At 38.4% G+C, this 21,753-nt stretch overlaps 1 protein-coding gene across 4 annotated transcripts in view; it reads left to right on the top strand.

Moving 5' to 3' along the window:
* FNDC3B (fibronectin type III domain containing 3B) overlaps positions 1–21,753 on the top strand; it is a 292,074-nt gene that overhangs the window by 176,705 nt on the left and 93,616 nt on the right. For all 4 annotated transcript variants that reach the window (XM_081137956.1, XM_081137958.1, XM_081137959.1 and 1 more), the window contains exons 5-6: positions 542–782; positions 2,465–2,755. In XM_081137956.1, coding sequence (XP_080994082.1) covers positions 542–782; positions 2,465–2,755 — 532 coding nt within the window. The remainder of the gene's footprint in view (positions 1–541; positions 783–2,464; positions 2,756–21,753) is intronic.

Genomic DNA, 21,753 nt, shown 5'->3' on the forward strand with positions numbered 1-21,753 from the left:
TTTATGATGATGGAAGTGTACATGCTAAAGTAGGAATGGGGTCAAGTGTTCTCAGGAAGCTCAGCCCTGTGAAGCACACTGTGTGCCCCAGAAAGTCTCTTCTTTCTGGTGAAACCACTAGCCTGATGGTTATATTTGAAGTCATTCCTAAAATCAACTAAGCTCATATTAAATTCATTTTTCTTGAATGCAATCTTCAGAAGCCTTCCTCCAAGTCTTTTTGAATTCTTAGAAGACTTCATCTGTGACAATTTTGGGAAATAAACAAGATTGATTATCACACCCTTGATCATTCCAAAAGGTTTTGTGTAATCAGAATTAGGTGGTTGATGAAAATTTCATAACTTATAATGGTTAAATGTAATTACTTCTGAAACTCATTTAACTGGTTGAATTACAGAACCAGAATTTAACATGTACTGATTTTTTTTTTCCTATAAAGGACAGAAAATTAAAACTAAGGGGGAAGTAATTAAATGCTGTATATATTCACAAGATATTGGCTAATAATCCATACTACTCTTTCTGCTATTTTCTTTAGGTGATTGAAGACAATACTGGAGTGCGTCGGGTGGTGGTCACACCCCAGTCTCCTGAATGTTACCCCCCAAGTTACCCCTCAGCCATGTCTCCAACCCATCACCTACCCCCCTACTTGACTCACCACCCGCATTTTATTCATAACTCACACACGGCTTACTACCCACCTGTTACTGGACCTGGAGATATGCCACCTCAGTTTTTTCCTCAGCATCATCTTCCTCCTACATTATACGAGCAAGGTGAGTAGGTCATTGCTGGCACCAGCAGCTGTTGAAACTGATTACAACACTTAAGTAGCTTAAGAGAGCCAGAGAGGCCTTTGTTTCTTCTGTAATAAGCATGGCAGAAGAGGGTCTATCTGATGTATAAAGCTTATGGGAAGTTCCTAGCTTTCTTTATCCTGAATTGTGTCTTGCAAAAATTACTTTGTGGGTTGTAACTCTTTCTTTCTTTATATTTTCCAAATCCCTATCCCACCCCACAAAGAGCAGGGACTGGGATAGCCAGTTGTTATTTTAGAAAAGAGGCAGTGAGTGATGTATCATGTGTTCCCATGTCCTGGTAACATATTTTTATATGAGAGTGCCTTGAGGCCATCGCAGCACATCATTTCTTAGACATCTATATAGTCTGACAGTAGAAGGGAAATTATTAAGGGTTTTGTGTCCCATTCCCAGTGATAAAAGACTGTGAGGTCTCAGTAACCTTTGAGTTTCCTGGATGCTGTATGGTGTAATCTTGACAGAGCTCAGAAAATCCCCTCACTGTTGATGTGGTCCTCCTGAGCCCTGTTTTAGTTTAAGAATAGCCATTAGTGCAGCCACAGTTTCACTGATTGTTAGGCAGATACTTACCTTGAAATGAAAAAGAGTCTCAGAGATACCAACATTATGTCTCTTTAATTTTAGCCTTGGTGTTAGTTTAGTCTAAAGCCCTTTTCTATCAAAGTGGATACTAAAAATCCAGATAAGTGAGGGTAAAAATTAGACTTTAACCTTTAGGACTTTGCAAACTGATTTTCTTGAGTCAGAATATGAATTGAAGCATTTTATTACTTTAAACATTTATTATGTTGGTTCAGATAAATTTAATGAAAAATACCTGTTACACCAAAGAGTTTCGGAGCAAATTACCACCTCACTTTCTCTTGCCAATTACACATATATATTTCCTCCTATATGTTTATCTCACAAGGTGATTTTTTTCTTATTAACAAAAGAAAAATTTGAGATGGGTATTTTAAGTGAAATTTTCTGTTGTAATTTAGCGATAGAATTCGATTGGTAATTTTTTTTAGTAGTTAGAAAGAAATTTAGTATTCAAAAGAATAAGGTGCTGTCATGACGATGTATATATGATAGCAAAAGATGAAATGAATACTCTGATTTCATAGAGGCGTCAATAACTTCCTATTAATAGTGACAGAAAACCCCAGAATATTAGATGAGTGTGCATATTCCATGAAAACATTTGGATAAAAACTGAAAAAAATTCAGTTAATTAACTGTAATCTTAAAAAAGTATTCAGTACTTTGACACAATATATATTAAATATTTGAGCATTTGTCAGAGTTTTATGGTTAGGTCTGAGCTTAATGACATTGTGAAAAGCCTTGACTACTGACTATTGCAACAACTGAAAGAAACATTTTGACAGGCAAAATCAAAAATTCAGTTTGACAGGCAAAAACTTAAAAATTCAATCAGAATATAAACTCTTTTTGTACAGTAATTTTGTCTTTTTTAGTGTATTAATTTCTGGAACATTCCTAACACACAGTATAGTTTTTAAAGGTTAATTATTCCTTGATTGATTAGAAACAAATGAGAATATTGTTAGGAGTCAGGTTATTTAACCACTTAATAATTTATTATTTAAAATGTAGACTGAGCTTGCATTTGTCATAATCTTCCATTTTAGAAATTATACCACTCTATGGAATGTCAAGCTACATTACCCGAGAAGACCAGTACAGCAAGCCTCCACACAAAAAACTGAAAGACCGCCAGATTGACCGCCAGAATCGCCTCAACAGCCCACCCTCTTCTATCTACAAAAGCAATTGTACAACCGTCTACAATGGCTATGGGAAAGGCCACAGTGGTGGAGGCGGTGGAGGTGGAGGAGGCGGCAGTGGTGGCGGGCCAGGAATTAAGAAAACTGAGCGTCGAGCAAGAAGTAGTCCAAAGTCAAATGATTCAGACTTGCAAGGTAAGATGCAAAGACATTTGCCCTGAGGAATGAATTATTGAGAAGGGGTCATTCTAAAAGAAACATCTTCTACGTAAGAGCATTATTTCATGGTGGTTGGTCTTTCTACTAGGAATGGGTAGACGTTTGATCTTTTAGTAAGGAGAGAATATAGCATTAACTCTCTTTTATTAACACTTCATAGCAGAAATACTATTTTTTGGTTACATGTGCCAGGTAACATTCTACATAATCTCAGTAACAAGTATCTGAGTGTCTTTACATTATCCTATTTCAGTTGTTTCACTCCAAGTAGATAGATGTGGAAGAGATCCAAAGTAAAACAATCTTTCTAAGACATATAGGGCTAGTTTAGATCTCAAAATAATTATACGTCATAAAACCAGATGTTATTCTATGCTGTACTGAAATTTATCATTGTGTAATAGGAATGTATTTCTGTTTAGTTTCAGGCATCAGTTATTGTTTAATGCCACCTTTGGCATCCTGAATGAACTATTCTTAGACTGAGAATGAGATACAAGAATTAGGGTCACCACATATTACAGGCAGACATCTACTCAAAGGGGCACGTGTTTTTCGGTGTCTGCAGATTAATCTTGCAGTTATAGATCAGTTAATTTGAGAAAGAAGGTATATGTGTTTTTAAAATGAAGTTTTTAGGTAAGATTTAGAGAAAATCGATTTTGATGCCACAGGAGTTAAAAAGAGACTTTTTGAAGAAAGTAGCTTTTTTTTTTTTTTTTGGCCCTCACCCGAGGATACGTTTATTGATTTGAGAGAGAGATGGGAAGAGGGAAGGAGAGAGAGAGAGAGAGAGAGATTGATGTGAGAGAGAAACATCGATCAGTTGCCTCTAAACAGGGATCAAACACTCAACCTAGGTATGTGCTCTCACCGGGAATCAAACCCACAACATTTTTGTTGCATGGGATCATGTTCCAGCCACCTGAGGCCCCTGGCTGGAGAGCCAGGTGAATTTACAGATGTAAATAAAAGCACGGACAACTGTAAAAGACTTGATAAGAACTGGTTATAAAACTTGCTAAGTATACCGCTTCCTAATTGGACCATAACCAGGTAGAAACTGGACTGTGTATGTGAGAATCTGTGTGTGAATGAAAAAAACGGAGGTTATGTATGTTTGGTTTTATAGGGAAGACTGGCCTCTGTCAGAGCAGAGGAAAACTGGGTGAAACCAGACATTGTCATCAATATTTGCCCCCATATTGTTTATATGAGCGAATTGTAGCATGAAAAAGAGGACTAGTGAGATAACAGTGAAAAGGGAACGGTAATTTCTCTGAATGAAATGTACTATAGGTTCTTTTAATTTTGTCTCTTTTCTTAATTTTCCAAGTTTTATGAATTATTCTTATAATTATTATCAAGTATTATTCTTATATTTATTAAACAAAACATAAACAAGTATATAAAAGAGACCCAAGGTTCAAGAGTCCTTGAAACAGCTCGTAAGGCAAAATGCTATGTTTGCCATATAGAATAATTTTTAGTCAAATGAGACAGTCATTTCTAAGTTTGAAATTATATACTAGTGATATTACAATTTTTAACCTTGGACACATAATAAAATTCACACACAAAAAAAATAGAAATGTTTTCCTAAGGAGAAGTTCAGTCCGGAAGGAAGGAAGGAAGGAAGGAAGGAAGGAAGGAAGGAAGGAAGGCTGTATAAGCTATCTTCAGAAAGCATCTGAGGTTTGAACTACCTTGATTACTTGATTTAGTCTCTAATAATTTTTGCCCTGCCTTACGCCAAAAAAGATTTAAGGACGATGACATGGATACATACAGAGGCTCATTTCAATAAGGATCTGAGGGGTTTATATGTTGGGTAAAAAAATATGTCTCCATTTATCCAAATCCATTGAAAACTTATGTCCTGACAGAAATCTGCACACACAAATGTTTATAGCAGCTTTATTTGTATTTACTAAAACTTGGAAGCAACCAAGATGTCCTTCAGTAAGTGAATGGATAAATAAGTTGTGGTACATCCAGACAGTGGAATATTACTTAGTGCTAAAAAGAAATGAGCTATCAAGCCATGAAAAGACATGGAGGCACCTTAAATGCATATTACTAAGTGAAAGAAGCCAAACTGAGAAGTCTGTATCCTATATGATTGCAACTATATGATAGGAAAAGGCAAAACTATGGAAACAGTTTTTAGATTCCACGTATAAGTGAAGTTATATGGTATTTATTTTTCTTTGCCTGACTTATTTCACTTAGCATAATATCCTCTAGATCTACTCAAATGGCAAGATTTCATTCTTTTTAATGGCTGGGTAATATTCCATTCTGTATATGTACCACATCTTCTTTATCCATTCATCTATCAATGGACACTTTTGTTGCTTCTATAGCAATAAAAAGTCACAGGGATGTAAAGTACAGCATAGGGAATATAGTAAATAATATTGTAATAACCATGTGTGGTGTCAGATGGGTACTAGACTTATTGGGGTGATTACTTTGTAAGTTACATAAATGTCTAATCACTGTGTTACACACCTGAAACTAATATAATATTGTACGTCAATTATAATTGAAAAATCAGAACATTATTTAAAAAAAAAAAACTATGGAGACAGTAAACAGATTCATAGTTGCTAGGGGTTGGGAAGAAGGGAGGAATGACAAGGTGGAGCACCGAGGGTTTTTAGGGCAATGAACTACTCTGTATACTGTAATGGTGGATGCATGTCATTATACATTTGTTGAAACCCATAGAATGTACAACACCAAGAGCTCCGTATACCCTAATGTAAACAAACTATGGACTTTGGGTGACGGGATGTGTCAGTGTAGGTTCATCAGTTGTAACAAAGGTACCACTCTGGTGTGGGGTTTTGATAGGTGGGACAGGCTATGTGTATGTGGGGACATGGTATATATGGGCACGCTCTGTACCTTGTGCTCAGTTTTGCTGTGAACCTAAAACTACTCTGAAAAACAGTCTATTAAATATTTTAAGAAACTGAGGACAGATAAATTGAAGACATTAGTAAGTTTGTACATAAAAGAATCCTGTAGACTTCTATACCCAGGAAATAAGTCTTTTACGTAATTCTCAAGTATGTGATGCCATCTGATTAATATTAAACTATAGTTAATACTAGAGTGATCTGTTTCCATTCATATGTGGTTTGCACAACAATAGGATATATACTTAACCATGACACGTGGCTTGTGGTATTTTCTACATTAGGTTAAGATGTTCATATTTCCAGAGGAGGCCAACCTTTTTACTTCAGAATTCTCTAGGTTTTTGAGGGAATCTAATTGAGTTAATTACCTTTTTACCACTTACAAAAGACAAACGTTAACAAAAAAGGGGCAAACTTTAAATTTGTATTTGGTCCTGTGATAAAACTACACGTAAGGAAGCAGACAATTTATGTTAATCTGAACAAATAAATACATTAAAAAGGTAGAGATAGATTAAGTACTCTCTTGCATCCTGCTTCTCTCAAGTTAACTATATTTTGGAAACATGGTGGGACTTCAAGAAAATACAGATTCCTAAACCTCATTTCAGACCTCCTAAAATCAGAATCTCTGCCTGATCTGGCTTCATTGTTTTGTTTTTGTGTGTTTTTTTGTTACTGTTGTTTGCTTTTGTTTTGTTTTTATCTGATCTCCACTGGGAGTGATGGTCAGCCAAGAGAACTACTGTCTGATACTAAGGATGGTTACATAAGGTGTGGCTCATGACATAGCACACAATACAATGTAGGAACTTAGCTTAACTAACCATTTCTACCTACCTCCTAGAACTATGCCTGGCAGATAGTAGGTACTCAGTAAATATTCGTGGAATGAATCCTTTATCTTAATTGCTTTGTTTTCCAGAACAGGCCTTCTGTTTGAACACGTAGTTATTACACCATTTCCTCTTCTAGAACAAATTGCTGTACTGCTCAAGGGTAGAGCTCTGCAGCCAGCCCCTCCTTTCATTTATGATTACCTTCAGGGAAACAGCCTAGGCAGGACAAACTCCCACAGCGCCCCCAGAGAAGTGGAGAATTCCTGTTTCCTTGCACTAACTACCTGGAGTTCATGGTGCCAATGGAGAACAGTTGGGGCTGTGGTATCAGACATCAGGCTTTGTCACTTGGTATTTGCTTTTAGTATTCCGTGCATCTCTATTCCTCCATCTATAAAGTGGGTATTTTAATTCCCGTTATTAAATGTTAAAAATAGTCTAGCTTAGTTCTTAACACTTTGGTATAATGGTCACCCTTGTTACTTAATCATTTTTATCGTCTCCCTCCGTACTCTTAGGATTACCCCTCATCATCCCAGTGATCCCCTTTGCAGAACAGGTATATCTCTACCCTCCCACTGATGGCTTTCCCTCTGCCCTTCATGCCTTCCCCTGCACCTTCTTCCGCTGTAAGCCAGACGTGGCTTCCTTCTGCTTAAACCCATCTTACGTCTTGAAAGCTAAACCTGGATCACTCCTTCTGAAAGTGGCATTCAGGCTCTCTGGAAGGGGTTGCTACTGGGCAGAAATCTGGCGCCTCAAGCCAGGTGCGAGGTTTCTCCTATCTTCTGCCTCTTTATGGGACACTCTGGATACCCTCTTGGGGCATCCTTCATCATGGGCCCTGTCTTTGGTTTCTTCTCATATATTTCTTACAAGTTCAAGCTATGATTCACTTTGCTCAGTGTGATCTTGACTAGACCTTCCAGAACCACTTTATGTTTTAAGATGTGTGTTTACTTATTTTCCTCTCCATCCATCCTCTGTATTATGAGTGGCTGCAGTTCCATTAGAATCTGAACATGCGATTCCCCTCCATGGGGTGCTCTCCAGAGTCCAGGGAATAAAGTCTAAACTGCTTGCTATGGCACCTGCTAGCCTCCTAAAGTACAGCCCCCCCCCCCCGCCATGCCCAGAGTTTTGTTCCATTTCATGAATATGCCTCATTCTCTCCTTGGCCTGCCCTTCATGTCTGTCTGCCTAGCAAACTCTCAGTTTTTCAAGAACCAGCTCAGATACCACCTCCTCTGTGAAGCCTGCTTGTCTTCCCAGGGTATAATAATGCAGATTAGTTAGGAAAAAATACTTCAAGAATTTTTCTCTCTTTCCTTTTCCAGCATTTGATTTTAGATCAGTGCTTGGGCACCAAGTTCATAGTTGTTAGGACAGGAATGGAAAATGTCCTGTGTACAGATTGTTGCACAAGAGCTGGGCCTTGGTCCTGTTCTGTGGCCAAAACCCAGTTAAAATTGCCCTGTTGCCTTTCATCACAGAGGCTAAAGAAGTTTTTGTTGCCCTTTATTGAGAGGGAAGTCTTAATTCTTATATTTTATCCTTGGTCAAAACCAAAGCATATGATGTTAAGGATGTTATCCAGTGGGATACAGGGTTTGTAACTGAAATTTCCCAATTTTCAACCAGAGTTGTAGTCTCTTTGTCATGTATCCTCAGAAAGGAGAGTAAGATTATCTGCTAGGAAGGATTATGTGAAGTCAGAGTGAAATTCAAAGCTTTGGTGAGGATCCACTGGTGGGGGGAGAGTTCCTAACATATAGGTAGTAGCTTATGTGCAGACCTCAAGAACTTACAATGCCATGGTGGGGAAAATTGAGACAAAATGGTAAGAATTCCAAATATAGAAGAAATGAGGATACAGCATACTTTTGGCATTTGACCTTTGGAATTGTTGAGAATCCAAAGATTCAGTTTACACTTCAGATGAAATTCCACCACATAGAGTCATAATTTCTGATTGTAACACTGAAAGCCGGTGACAAAAGCATTCTTCTTGTGCTTTTCTCCTTCAGAGACCACAAATTGCCTTCTGACCCGAGCTGTATTTCTTATTATCAGGTTTTTGTATTCTAATTCCTTCTCAGAAAGTCCTCTCTGACATTTTTTTCTCTATATTTTGCTATCCTTGCTCAGAAACCAGAATCTGCCCCCAGTATCTGTTTACTGAAAATTAGCAGGAAAGTTTATTCATTCTGCAGATAAGAATTACTGTAGTAAGGCCTGAGATTGTGGACAGTCATAGGTCCCTGGAGTCTGTCCTCAGTTGGATAGGTTAGACGGTGGGGGCTGTGGACAGGGGTGGCTGCATCCACCTGTGCAGGGCTGACAGTGTTTCCTTTGTTTGAAAGGACGAGCCTACTGTTAATAAGGTCTGGAATGTTGGGAGTCAAGGCAGATTTTCTTCTGGAATCTCTTTTGGTCTTGGCTCCCTGTAAGAGAGAACACTGGGGCTTTTCTGCTTAACATAAGATATTTAGTGGGGCTTTTGCACTACTCGAGGGGCTGCTTTTGCACTACTCGAGGGGCTGCTCTCTTCTTGCACTCTTTTCTGTTGTGAGCGCATATCCCCCCCTATATGCTCAGATAGGATGTTTTAGAAGAGTTTGTGGAGGGGGCATGGCTCTTTTTTTCTCCTGGGGTGTGTGCTTTTCCTCACTGCATTTGAAAATGTACAGTATCTAGGTGGATTTTTATTATTGCTTCACCTCTCAAGTCTTTGGGGATGATAAATCCTGTGTGTTTCCACCTGTCTGCAGCTGTGAATGACTGCTAAGCATGGCAAAAATATCAAGAAAACATGAAAAAAATTAGAAGTGAGCTCAGGTCAGTGGAATTCACCCATCTTTCTTGCCAAGTATAGTCTGAAAAGTGAAAATAGTCCAAACAAGCCCAAATAACTTCTTTTTAAAAAGGATAACGTAGACCCCTGGATCAAAATGCAGGAGACATTCTTTTTGGCAAGAAACTGGGCATTTAACACCCTCACTTCCATTTTAAATATGAGCTGCCAGGTCCGTCCTTCCCCAGTTGTGGAGGCCTCTGAGCGACTTCCAGCCTTGTCACAGCTGCCTACCTATGGGATGGGAAAGGAGACAGGTTTGAGGACAGAAGGCTGTTTTCAGAAGGAGTGTGCTTCTCATTGACATGTGACTTCCAATCCAGTCATTCCCTCTGAAGGCCAGAGCAGAAGTCAAGCTATGAATAGCTTTTTTTGTAAGACCCCAGTATGCTGATTGTTTTTTTCCTTAGAGAGGTGTTGACTTTAGTGGTGCACAGGTAAATCTGCAGCTCAGCAACAAGGGAACTGTGGTTTCCCAAATTGTTGCAATGAGTAGAGTGTGTAGTTATCTTTATCAAGTTGTATCACTTATCCTATCTTTTTGCCTTTTGCCCTTTTCCCTGTCTTTATGTTGCAGTCCAGAATGTTTTAAAGATGTTAACTACGTGATTTTTTCAACAGGCAGGATGAGACATTTTTGTCATGTCGATTTAAGAAGTCTTAACTCATTAAATCATGCTTGAAGCTTCACATTTTTCATTTACGTGTAAAAGGATAAGCAACGTGTGAAAAAATTCTTTGCATTTCCTTTTGAAATGAATGTTCACCAGAAGATTGAGGGCAGAATTTTGATTAGTTTCTACCATATGTAGTACTTAACTCTGTGAACCCATATTATTTCCTCTGCCTTTTTACTTTCTTGGGAACTGATCATAGAGGCATTTAGATGACATCAGAACCCATGTTGGTAAAATACATATCATTCCAAAGAATTCTTTAAACAGCAGATGTAAGTGATGACATGGTTCGTTCATTTCTGGTACCTTCAATTTTGTTAAATTGAAACTTTTATATGTCATTCTCTCATTTAGCTAAGTTGATTTCTGAGTTTAACTGGGTCATAGGTCAGCATAACAAATGTGCCATGCTTAGAAGCAAAATAACTATAGTGGGGACCTTGCATTTAGTTCTAGCTCTGTCACTTGTGAGCTGTGTGCCTTTGGGGAAGATAGTCAGTTTTCCAAAGCTTCAGTTTCTTCATAGAGGTAATTAATAACCCGTATTTCAGAGGACTGTCATGAGCTCTTAATACAGCTTCAGACTCTTACTAAGACTAAGTACTTTAGAAACCAACGTTACAGAGTGTGGGTGAAGACCATAACATTTTTCGGCTTATGCGAACTGCCTCCTGTGGATTATGTTAGCAGAACACCCAGCCTCTGAGCACACCCCACAGAGTGCCGAGAGGCAAGGCATCCTGCAGTCTGGGTCAGTGTTGAGGAACCTTGAGTGCCAAGGACTTGAGATATGAAGGGATTACAAGGGGCGTCTAGACCAAAAAATTCTTTTGGCTATGGCTACCCACAAACAATCTGATGAATTCTGAGCAAGAATAAAGTTCAGCCCTCTTTCCTCATCGTTTCTCTGCCTCCTCTCTCAGCTGGATTCTCTTGTGAGGCTGAGGAGTGGAACATGACAGGCCAGCTTGATTCTGTGTTTGAATCTGCCCCACATTGACTGCTTTAAATTACTTTGCTAGACATTAAAAATGTTGGGGAAAGGGTGTGTGTGGTGGGGCTGGTTGGCTAGAGATGACTTGGGTGAATGATATTTATTTTGCTAACACTCATATTGCTTGCTGTAGGGACAGTTTAATCCAGGCAGATAAACTAACTAGGACATTCACTAAATTTAAAGTTTAACACTGTTTCTTATACCTTGGAAATCATACACCATCACTTTCATATTGGTCATATTTCATTAGTCACATACTGTGTCTGTTGATACATTGTGGAAGACGTCTATACAGAAGTGTGAGTACCAGGAGAGGATGTTCTAGGGGTGCGGTGGGGAAGGGAGGGTGGCATCACAGAGGCTGCCTGCCACAGTATATAGTCAGAAACCATTTCTATGAATAGTCCATCTGAATTAGTCTCAGCATTTGTGATGGAATTTTGCCTACTTTCCAGCTGTATGTCAACATTGACTTGTCACTAGATCTCCTTCTGTGGAATGTTCCTTTAGGATCCCTACATATAGCTGCTGTATGTAAAGGCAGGCTGTTGAATCTTTGGTTTTGTAGGATCAGTGTATTGTAGTGTGACAATTATAGTCAGTATTGCACAGGTGCTAATTACAGGTCATCCTTCCTGCCATGACTAGCCTTGGCTTTATTTTAAATTCATTTTGCCCAACTAAACACACCACAGTGTAGCAGACTATATTACCCTGTTCCAGTTTTTGGTGCTGTAATAAGACCTTGAAATTCTATTAAGAATTGAGCAGAGAACACAAGCATGAAATGGGAAAGGTCCTCAGAAACAGTAGTGATACTAGCTCATTACTTGTGATCTACTCTTTATAGAGTAAAGTATAAATGTCCTTGTATTTGGCTATAAAATTTCCTCTTTTTTCTCTGGTGTTAGATTTACATTTTGAAAAATGTAAGATCATAACTGCATCCAAAGAATGGGCCTTCCATGTAGGTGTTGTGCTCAAAAAGGGGCAGGAAGGACTAGGTGATAGTGGTGGGGATGATTTGCTCCAAGCACAAAAGGGAATTGTGGCGGTTCAGGAAGGCTGGAAAATAAGGAGGCAGGAGAAAATGAGAAGGGCTTCAGAGGAATGGCACATTGAAATAAGAGGAAATGGCAAAATCGGAAAACAAGTAGAATGAAAGGAATAAGCACAGTGGGCAGGGAAGATAAGATGGACTGTGGAATAGAGATAATTTGGGAAAAACAAGAGGCAGAAAATAAGAAAGGTTTCAAGTTCCATTTTTATATATTCCATTCCTCCCACTAGTTAACACTTTCCAGAGGAGTGGGGCGCAGAGAGGAAAGCCTTTTGGCCCTGTTGTGGTCCATGAGTTCTTTTGTTCGCTGCTCCGCTTTGAGCAAATCTCCATGTGAATAAGCTGCTTACTCTTCCTATTTGGACTTTCCCAGCACTTTGTCTTCCTCCTGGGCTGGCTTAGAGCTTCCACTGCCAGTGTATACTGATTTGATAAGCAAATTAAAAATGCAGTCATGTGAACAACTTTTAAAGGAATTAGCAGGGCGCGATATTGAGGTTTTGGGTTTTTGAATAATGATCTGTAGTTGCTAAAGTGATGTTTTAGAGTTTTGATATGCTTAAAAGCTGGAAATTTAGAAAATTTTCCTCATTTTTAGTTTTAACTTAAAAATTAAGAACAAGAAAAGGGTTTACCTTTTACCCTTGGGTCATTGTGCCTTTGATAAAAGTAGCCTGCTTTAATTGAAGGTGCCATGATTATTTTTAGGTCCTCTCACAAACTGAAGTTACTTTAAAATGCAGTCTGTTATTTCCAGAGAGAAAAAAAGAGGCTCACTTTTACTTTATATATAATAAAAAGGAATATTGATGGCATTTCAATATGTGGCCAAGTCTTGCTTTGTTTACTTACTAGAACTAGCTCATCAGAGCAGCATGAGGAAGTGAGAGGGAAGAACTAGCGCTACCAACAATTTTTTTAAATGTCATAAATGCATTTATTGTTGCTACTCTTAAGTCACATGGTGAACTTCCACTGACCTCTTTTTCTCTATTATTTGAAAAGACACAAATTATTTTATGGAACAGTAAGATCCTTAAAACCAAGAGGGATGAAGAAACTGCCATATTTTAAGTTCACTGAGTTCCTCAAAACTATTTCAGTATCTTGCCAAGCACATTAAAAAAATATTTAGTTTTTCAGGAAGATTTATCTGTTGGTGGAATGTTGCTTCAAGGAACTCCATAAGATATCAGCATCTCTTGAAAACTGGTTAAAAATCATGTGTTACTAAAGTGAAAAATGGTTATTGGTGCCATAATTCTTTAGCTATCAGGTTTTTGTGGGGGTTTTTTAAACTTTAAAACACACTGATACCATTAATAATATTTACTACTCACACAATCATCTATGAGGGAGAGGATGGCTCAAATTCTATTGTAGGCAGTTTTTTATTTGAAACTGTATTTTGATGTCATTGAAGATTTCCATGTTTATGAACTATACTTCTCCATAGATTTCACTACGAATTTAGTGGACTCAGCACCATCTAGAATGTCATTCACGAGGGCAAAACTGTCTTAAGTTTGATAGTCAAAACACTTTCCTTTTACAAAGGAAAGTCTATCTTTTAGGTAGTGTAGATACATGCATTATAGAATCTATAGGATTTCCTACTGATCTGCCTGATCCTGCAGCGCTTACATACCTGTTTTCTCCACCATTTTTAAAAAATAATTTCAGGGCAGTAGATTATCATTCGTGGTCATGCTACCCGTGGGTGAAATGGGAAATACAGTAATCCTTTATATATTAGCCTCTGTACTTAAGCTTTCAGAACTTGATAATCTGTGGGATGTTTTGTACCCAGAAATTAGAATTCTCACCCATTTCCCTTTTTTTTGACTTTATACTTTTCTTTCTTCCTTGCATTTTTAAATTCTGTGTTTTCTCTTTTTCTCCCCCACCGTGTATACCTGGCTAATGCTATGAATGGATTTTTAAAATCCAGAACTTTTTATTTGTTCATTCATTTGTTCTTTACTACTGGGGCATTTTTATTTTGTTTTGCTTTTTGGATTGGGAAGGGAAGTAGGAAATGATAGATGAGAGGAATGTTTTTAGTACTAGATTTTTATCACAGCTCTCAAACCATTTACTTTTGAAGAAGAAAGGTTCAGGACTTACTCTCACTTTAACACTATGTTCCAAGCTCATTGAGTGCCTCTGAGGAGAAAGGTAGCATGTTAGATAAGTTCATGGTCCTTCTGTAAAGGAGTATAATCCACTTGGTAGATCATCTGTGTCTTCTTATTTCCACTTCCTTCCTTCTCACTCCTTTTGTCCTTGTTTACCTTCAGTAATCTCACTAGCAGGTAACCAGCCCTGGATAAGAGCATAAGGAGGACCTGTTCAGAGTACTACTGTTAATAGCTCTGCTAAAGATTTGGTGTATGAGAACCTGAAACTTAAATTTATGCTCAGAAATTATCTGTACAGTTGATTCATAATATCGGTAGGTCCATAGGAAACTGCTGATTTTTTTAAAGATCAAAAATAGTTGAATATTAGAAATTTTATGATTCACTTAATATTCCAGACCCCCAAAGTGACTGATAATTGAAAAGTGTCTTTATGATGTATATCTCTGTTCTGTTTTTTACCTGTTGATTTTTTCCCCTTTTCCAATGTCAAGAAAGAGAAAATAATGAATACCAAGGAATGCAGATGATTCATCCACTGATAGGTTATTTTTGAAGGCAGCATATCAAAAGTGATGTTTTTGGGGAGCAGCAGATCAGTTAGTTATGCGTGTAAGGCAGGATATACTGGATTTTATAAAGTTACCAAGAAATAAAATGGAATAAGGTTACAGTGTCCAAGACGTTTACTTGAAGGGGTGGCTAGAGTCACATTGATTAATGCTGGCGAACGAGACACCAGAATGGAAAATGAACCATTCCTAGGCAAGTGGTAATCTTAGGTGACAATTATGTTCATTATACTTTATTTAGGTGGCGGTTTTCTTCTTGGAAAATTACTTTTTTTTTTTCTTCAAGAGAAACTTGAGGTATTTAAGAATTCGATGTTTTGTGGAAACGTGTGTAATCTTTCAGTTTTGTCCAGTTTTGTGTCTTCAGGGAATATTTTCAGGCCTAGATTTATGGAGACTACATAATACCTGTTACCAAAAGAACATTCTCCCATTAAGCTTATTGGAAAGCATATTATCTGTCTCTCTGCTACACTGTCATGAGCAGGTGTTTTCTCAGCATCTTCGAACCATTTTAATGCACAAGATGAGAAAAACAGGACATCAAAAGAAAAAGATTGGCATTAATTTCTGTGACTGGGAAACTTGAGCAGGGGTCATTGTCCATTTTCCAGTCTTTATCATCCTTGTGCTAAATTTGGGATAATACAGTGTGCTGACTTAGTCACTGTCACACCCCCAAAATTCAGTAGCACATTTAGGTTCTGTGTTCGTAGGAGAATGGATTAAAAGTAAAAGTTTATGGAAAACTCTAGCACGGTCCTGGCACATAGTAGGAACTCCATTCATCTAATTTGGCTGGATTTTCTGTGCTCTGTATTCGTAGTGAAATTATTGCTGTTCATGAAGAGCGCCTCTGATGGGCTGTGTATTGGTTTCCCATGACCAACAAATTACCACACAGTGACTTAAACAACAGAAAGTTGTTCTTTAAATAGTTCTCATAGTTCTGGAGGGAATCTGGAGAATACAAATTTGGAGGCCAAATTTTCAAAGTGCTTGTCTCTGGGCTGAAATCAAGGTGTTGGCAGGGTCCGGCTCCCTTCAGAAGCTCCAGGGAAGAATCTGTTCCTCACCTCTTCCCACCTTTGCTGTGGCTGTATCATTTCCACCTTTAAGACCAGCATCTTCACACCTCTCTGGGCTCCATCTTCACATTGCCTTCACCTCTGCATGTCAAATATGCCTTAAAAAAATACATGTGATTTCACATAAGGCCACTTAGACCATCCAGGGTAATTTTCCCATCAACATTCTTCATCACATGCCCAGAGACTTTGCGTGTTAGATCAAATTCACAGGTTCCAGGGGTTGGGGGCCATTTTCGGCCTACTACAGACTACTTCCTGTCTCCCCAATCTAGAAACCTGGCCAGAGCCAGCCCACTGTCCTGCATAGGGGTTAGGTCTGATCCATGTGTTACCTCACCTTCCTCAGCATCCACCACAGGCTTTTCAGTGAGTTAGAGTTAATATAAACATACGCTAGCTGCACTAAGTCCCTGTTCCTAGTAGTAACATAGGCCAAGAATCATTAAGCAGAACCACCTTCTCTCTTTTATGTTAGCAGTTTGCATCAGGGAAATCTCTGCAGTCAGTTAAGCTAATTGAGGCAAGTCAATTGAATCCTGTAACAATTGTTCACTTTAACTCTGGAAATAAAAGCTCGCTGTGTCATGGACTTGTATAGTATACACATGTAAAATGGTGGGTATGTATTTGCAGGGCATATTTAATGGAAGTTAAGTATCAGGATCTGTGTAATTCCTTTTAAGAGATGAATAGTGGAGTTAGTGGCATTTCCCAAAAAGAAGTGAAAGGAGCCTGTCTGATTTGCAATATGTATTATCTTCAAAGAGGAAACTAAGATAGTTTTCACCTAGCATGAGATAGGACTCACAAAGCTTTCAAAATAACTCATTCTTAATGAATCTAGTGATTCTGTAATAATTAATAGTTAATTGTTATAGAATTACTCCAAGAAAATGCCATAAAAGCTGATGTTTGTTAGCCATCGACTGGATAGCTAATGCTATATGTTGATTCCATGTGTCCTTTCCTTGATAGCTGTCATCAAGGTGGGGCCTAATAATTGGTTTAATTTTGGAGATGAGTTTTATGGACCCCAAGGTGTCATAAGGTGATAAATTCTAAAGCCCTGTTATTTGCCATGCTGTTTTTAATAATTATTGCCTGATGTAATGAAATTATGTCTTATAGATTACCTTTTTTACCCTTGGGTGGGTGTTTTGCCTAAAATAGAAAGATAGAAGATTTTAACAGTATGCATGATAGTGTTTGAAATCAGTTAAGATTCTTTCCTCCTCCAGAATTCTATGATTCTATAAAATTGGTAGGAAATCTATATCAAAGTTAAGTATATGTAACTTTATAGTTGAAATTTCAGCTGATCATTGCTTGGATGAACAAAATAGTCAGAACTCTGTGTCTGCTGTGGATTTCAAAAGTTTCCCTGGACTGTGATTACAAGGAGTCCTAAAACAAGAGGTTGATGAAAGTAGTGAAGTTGAGGTACAAAGCCCAGATTGCGTACATAAAGAAATATGAAAATAAAAGGAAAAAAGTTTTGACCAAACATGATAACTCAGCTGGATTATATAGTATCAACCAAGGTGGTACAGATTATCCATGACAGAAGGCAGAGGTACCGATGCCATGATGGTCTGTAAATGGGAACTCGAGAGATTTAGGATGACATTCTAGTCCAGTAGCATGAGTCTTCCCTGTAGTGGGTTCAAGCTGGAACAGATGTGCTAGTTTAGTGGTATTGCTAGGACCATAATAAGGGGGAAAGGAAGCTGAGGGGATCACATCATGTTACCTCTCTAGAATAGCTTCTCCAATCTTATTTTCAATAAATTTGAAACATCAAGTCTGTCTATTTAGGCCATTTAACTTTGCGCATAGTTATAAGCCTTTCGTTTTAGCTCCTTACATGTTTTTTCCATAAGAATATCAATCACTTACAGCATATACTATGCCCTGCCAGTTCCTTTTGGAACCAATTTAAATGAGAAAAATAAAGGACTTTGGGAAAAACTATTTAAATATGTCTGGTAAATTGTTTTACTATTTGAGGACAGCTCTGGAGACTGAAATACGTTTTCCACTTAGTAGAATTTGACTTTTTTTGTGAGCCACCACATTCATGGAAATATGTTGAAATCTTAAATGTAGAGAATATGACTTACTGCTTTTGGTATTACTTGCTGTCTGGAGTGATGTACCATCTACACTGCAATATATCTCTGATCAGTATTCAAAACAAGGATGACTTCAGACTGCAGTGAAGCATGCATATCAACCGATTCACAATTCCTTTCCTGTTCTGTATTCTTCAGGTTGTAGAGCAGCTATGCTACAAACGCGGGCTTTTCTACAGGTCTAGAAAATCACATTGAGTATTGTGAAACAAGTAGTACTTTCCTGTATATCTAAAACACATTTCATTAAATGTGACTTTCTTCCTAAATTTCGAGTATTGTTGTGCTTTTTTTTTAAAAATCTTTATTTTTTTTTAGAGCAGTTTTAGGTTCACAGCAAAATTAAGAAGGTACCAAGCTTTTCCTTACACAGTGATTTTTAATCTCTGTGTGCATGTGCACTTGCATAAGAGATTTTCTTCCCTGAGCTAGTCTCTCTGCTTTAACTTTGGTTCCCTTACATTTCATTTTCCACACAATAACAATGGGGTCTTGTTAAAACCCTCTGTGTTTTTGAACTTAGCATAAAGTGCAGACTTTACCCCACTTTCAACACTCTGCATCAGGTGACTGCTGTGCTTCCTCGGCTCCTTCCAGACCTGCTCCAGCTCTCTGGGCTTGTAGACACAGTACCTCTAGCATGCTGGCCCTCCTGCCCCAGGGCCTTTGCTCTCTCCTTCCTCTGCCTTGAAAGTTCTCTTGCTCCTCAGCCTTCCTGGAATAGCCCCAATGCTTCAGAATCAGAAAGGCCTTCCCTGACTGCCCTATTGCATCACCCTTGAAAACATATTCTTCGCGGCACCCGCCACTCGCTGACCTCATCATGTTTGTTTCATGTATGTGTATATTGTCTGTATTCTCCCACCAGAGCTCACCCCTTGAATGTATAGGAAACAGATTGGAGTCAGAAGTTCAAGTGCAGAGCTCATTCAAAGGGGCTTCCAAACATCTTTTATAGATAATAAGAAATGCTGGATTTTGTTTTTTATTTAAAATTTTTCCTTTTATAAGGCTTGAGTTAAAATACAGAATTCCAGTTACAGTTGGAACAAGTTACCAGATAGTTTATTATGCGGTTTGTGTGCCAGAATTGCACAGCATGCAGCACAAAATGCTTTTTTGAGAAACTGAACAGCCAGGTAAGAATTTTATGCTAAGCCTATTTCATCCCCACAGAGGAAGGCCTTTCCCTATAAATGAAGTCTTATGTTTCCTTTCTGCCAAATAAATGTAATAAACTGTCATCACTACTCCCCCTTTTTTGTTCAGTGAGAACGAGCCTCGTCTGGTGGTTCAGAGTCACTGGGCAATCCATTATTCTTTCTGCTGCCATTAGCTCTTACCTTCGGTAGAGCCTGTGCTGTGTGCTTTCTCCTATTCAGTTTACATTGAGCCTCAGGTAACTTATAGGAATTAAAACTTCACTCAGATACTCTGGACTGCATGGCAGTAAAAACATTTTGGAAAATTAAAGCATGTTTTTAATATGAAGACTGATTCAACCTTTTTTTTAAACTATTGATTTCTCCTATCGTTTGGGAATGTTTTTCAGATAACAGCTCTTAGTAGTATAATTCTATTAGCACTTTTATTAAAGCATTTTTTTTAATATGTCTTTATTGATTTCAGAGAGAGGAAAGGAGAGGGAGAGAGAGAGAGAGATAGAAACATCAATGATGAGAGAGTCATTGATCGAGCCCACAACCCGGGCATGTGCCCTGACCGGGAATCGAACCCCAGTTGCCTGGATCCTAGGTCGATGCTCAACCGCTGAGCCATGCCGGGCCGGGCATTAAAGCATCTTTTAAAAATGGTATAGTAACTTTTGTATTACTCACCACCTTTAGCACTCAGAATGGTTTTGTGTGTTCTTATTCTGTTGAAAGATAAGATGAAAATATTCTTTTCTGATTGTAGGGAAATGTCGTGAACCCCGACTTTCTGGGCACTTTGTACTAGCACCGGAGATGTTTGCTCACTTGCTCCCACGTTGCTCTTCCAGCCAGGACCACCTCCACTGGTCACTGTGTTCTTAGCAGGGAGTTCTTAAGGAAACTTCAAGTCTGTGCCAGAAATAAAAGTGGAGATCCATCACCTTCCAAATGTTTATAAAATGAGAGACAGAACAACAGGTTCTACTTGGAGAATTATTAATGGAGACTCCATCCACTTATGAAAGCATTCTCTCCCAGAGAGTGCACTGACATTCTGAAACAAGATAGACTCTCGCATCTTAGTTCAGAGAGCCCTCTAATGAAAGCATTCTAGGAAAGGAAGCCTCTGTGACCTGTAGCCTAGGAGATAAGCCTGTTCTGTAGAAGACATCTGAATAGGAAGCAAGTCCTCCCCCTTACGACATTGTCGCTAGGGTCCAGATCCACCAATGGGTTTAAACAGAGACCTCTAATTCCAGCTTTTTCTCAAAAGATTTCAGCAGTCTGAACTAAAGGTATTGTAAACTATAATACAGGAGATATTATAAGCCTGTGTTTGCCTGGAAACCAGGTTGTTGCCAAGCTCAAAAGTCATAAAGGAATCATTTCTTCTCTTCTACTCTACAATGACTGGGGGGGGGGGGCATGGATAGTTAGAAGCTGCTTTAAGTACCTTAAGGAAAAGCTAGCTGAGCCTTGTGACAGTGGGAAACAGTTCACAGCGCCAGGACCTTGTCTCTGGTTGGTGACCAAAAGGCAGAGGTTAAGGATTGCAGTGGAGGAAAGGATTGGCTGCTACAGAATTCATAACCACATTCTAGACACAACTGGACATAATTTTTTTAGATGTTGCCTTTTACAAGTTTTAGGGAATTTTTAATTTTACGTTTTAGGCACATAGTCTTTATTTGAGCTTTTGGGCTTTACTGGAGAGTGTAGAACCCTAAAAGCTCAATGTGATGATCTTGGAACCTCCTTAATTTCTTTCTTCCCATCCTTAGTCTCTTCCCACTTCCTTTCACTCTTCTGAAAATTTAACACCTGCCAGTGAATCAACTTTATGCTGCTTTCACTGGAGACTGGTGTCTAAATATCAATCCTGGCAACTAATGTAAAGTGAAATTTGGAAGACGCCTGGATTCTCATGGAGTCGTGCAGGCTGAAGTTATTAAAGAGGATTAGGGACCACAGCTGGTGAGCAGATGGAATGCTTATAATTTCACAATCTTAGGTGGCTATAAACCCAAATCTGCACAGAGGCTATTTGCTTTTCCTCTAGTTCATTTCACTTCATCCTGCTGGAATATAACCCTGGTCAAATGTGATATTTTAATTGTTGTACCTGATGAGTGGTCACTCACTTGGATGGCATCATTTATAATTCCGGTCATGCAATTTCTTACTCAACTGCATTTTAGTAACCACTATTTAATAAGGTACTTAAGGGAAGCATAGACAAGGAAGAGAGAATAAGACTTTCACATTTCATTCAAAATTTAGAAATGAAAACTAGTTCACGACAATACTAATGATGTAGTGTAATTACATTATGATGAAGACTAGTTCACAGTAATTACAGATAAACAGTTCCAACTACTTGCTGCATAAAGAAACTCTTGAATCCATTTCCTCAGCTCTTTTTCTGTGTGTCCATTCCCTTAGAAAGTCCTTTGTTACGCATGTGGTCAGACAAGTCACCTGGACCAGCTGCCTTCACCTGCTCTGCATTCTAATCACAGCCTCTCGC

The sequence above is a fragment of the Miniopterus schreibersii genome, assembly GCF_964146895.1.
Source record: "Miniopterus schreibersii genome assembly, chromosome: 5".
Taxonomy (NCBI): domain Eukaryota; kingdom Metazoa; phylum Chordata; class Mammalia; order Chiroptera; family Miniopteridae; genus Miniopterus; species Miniopterus schreibersii.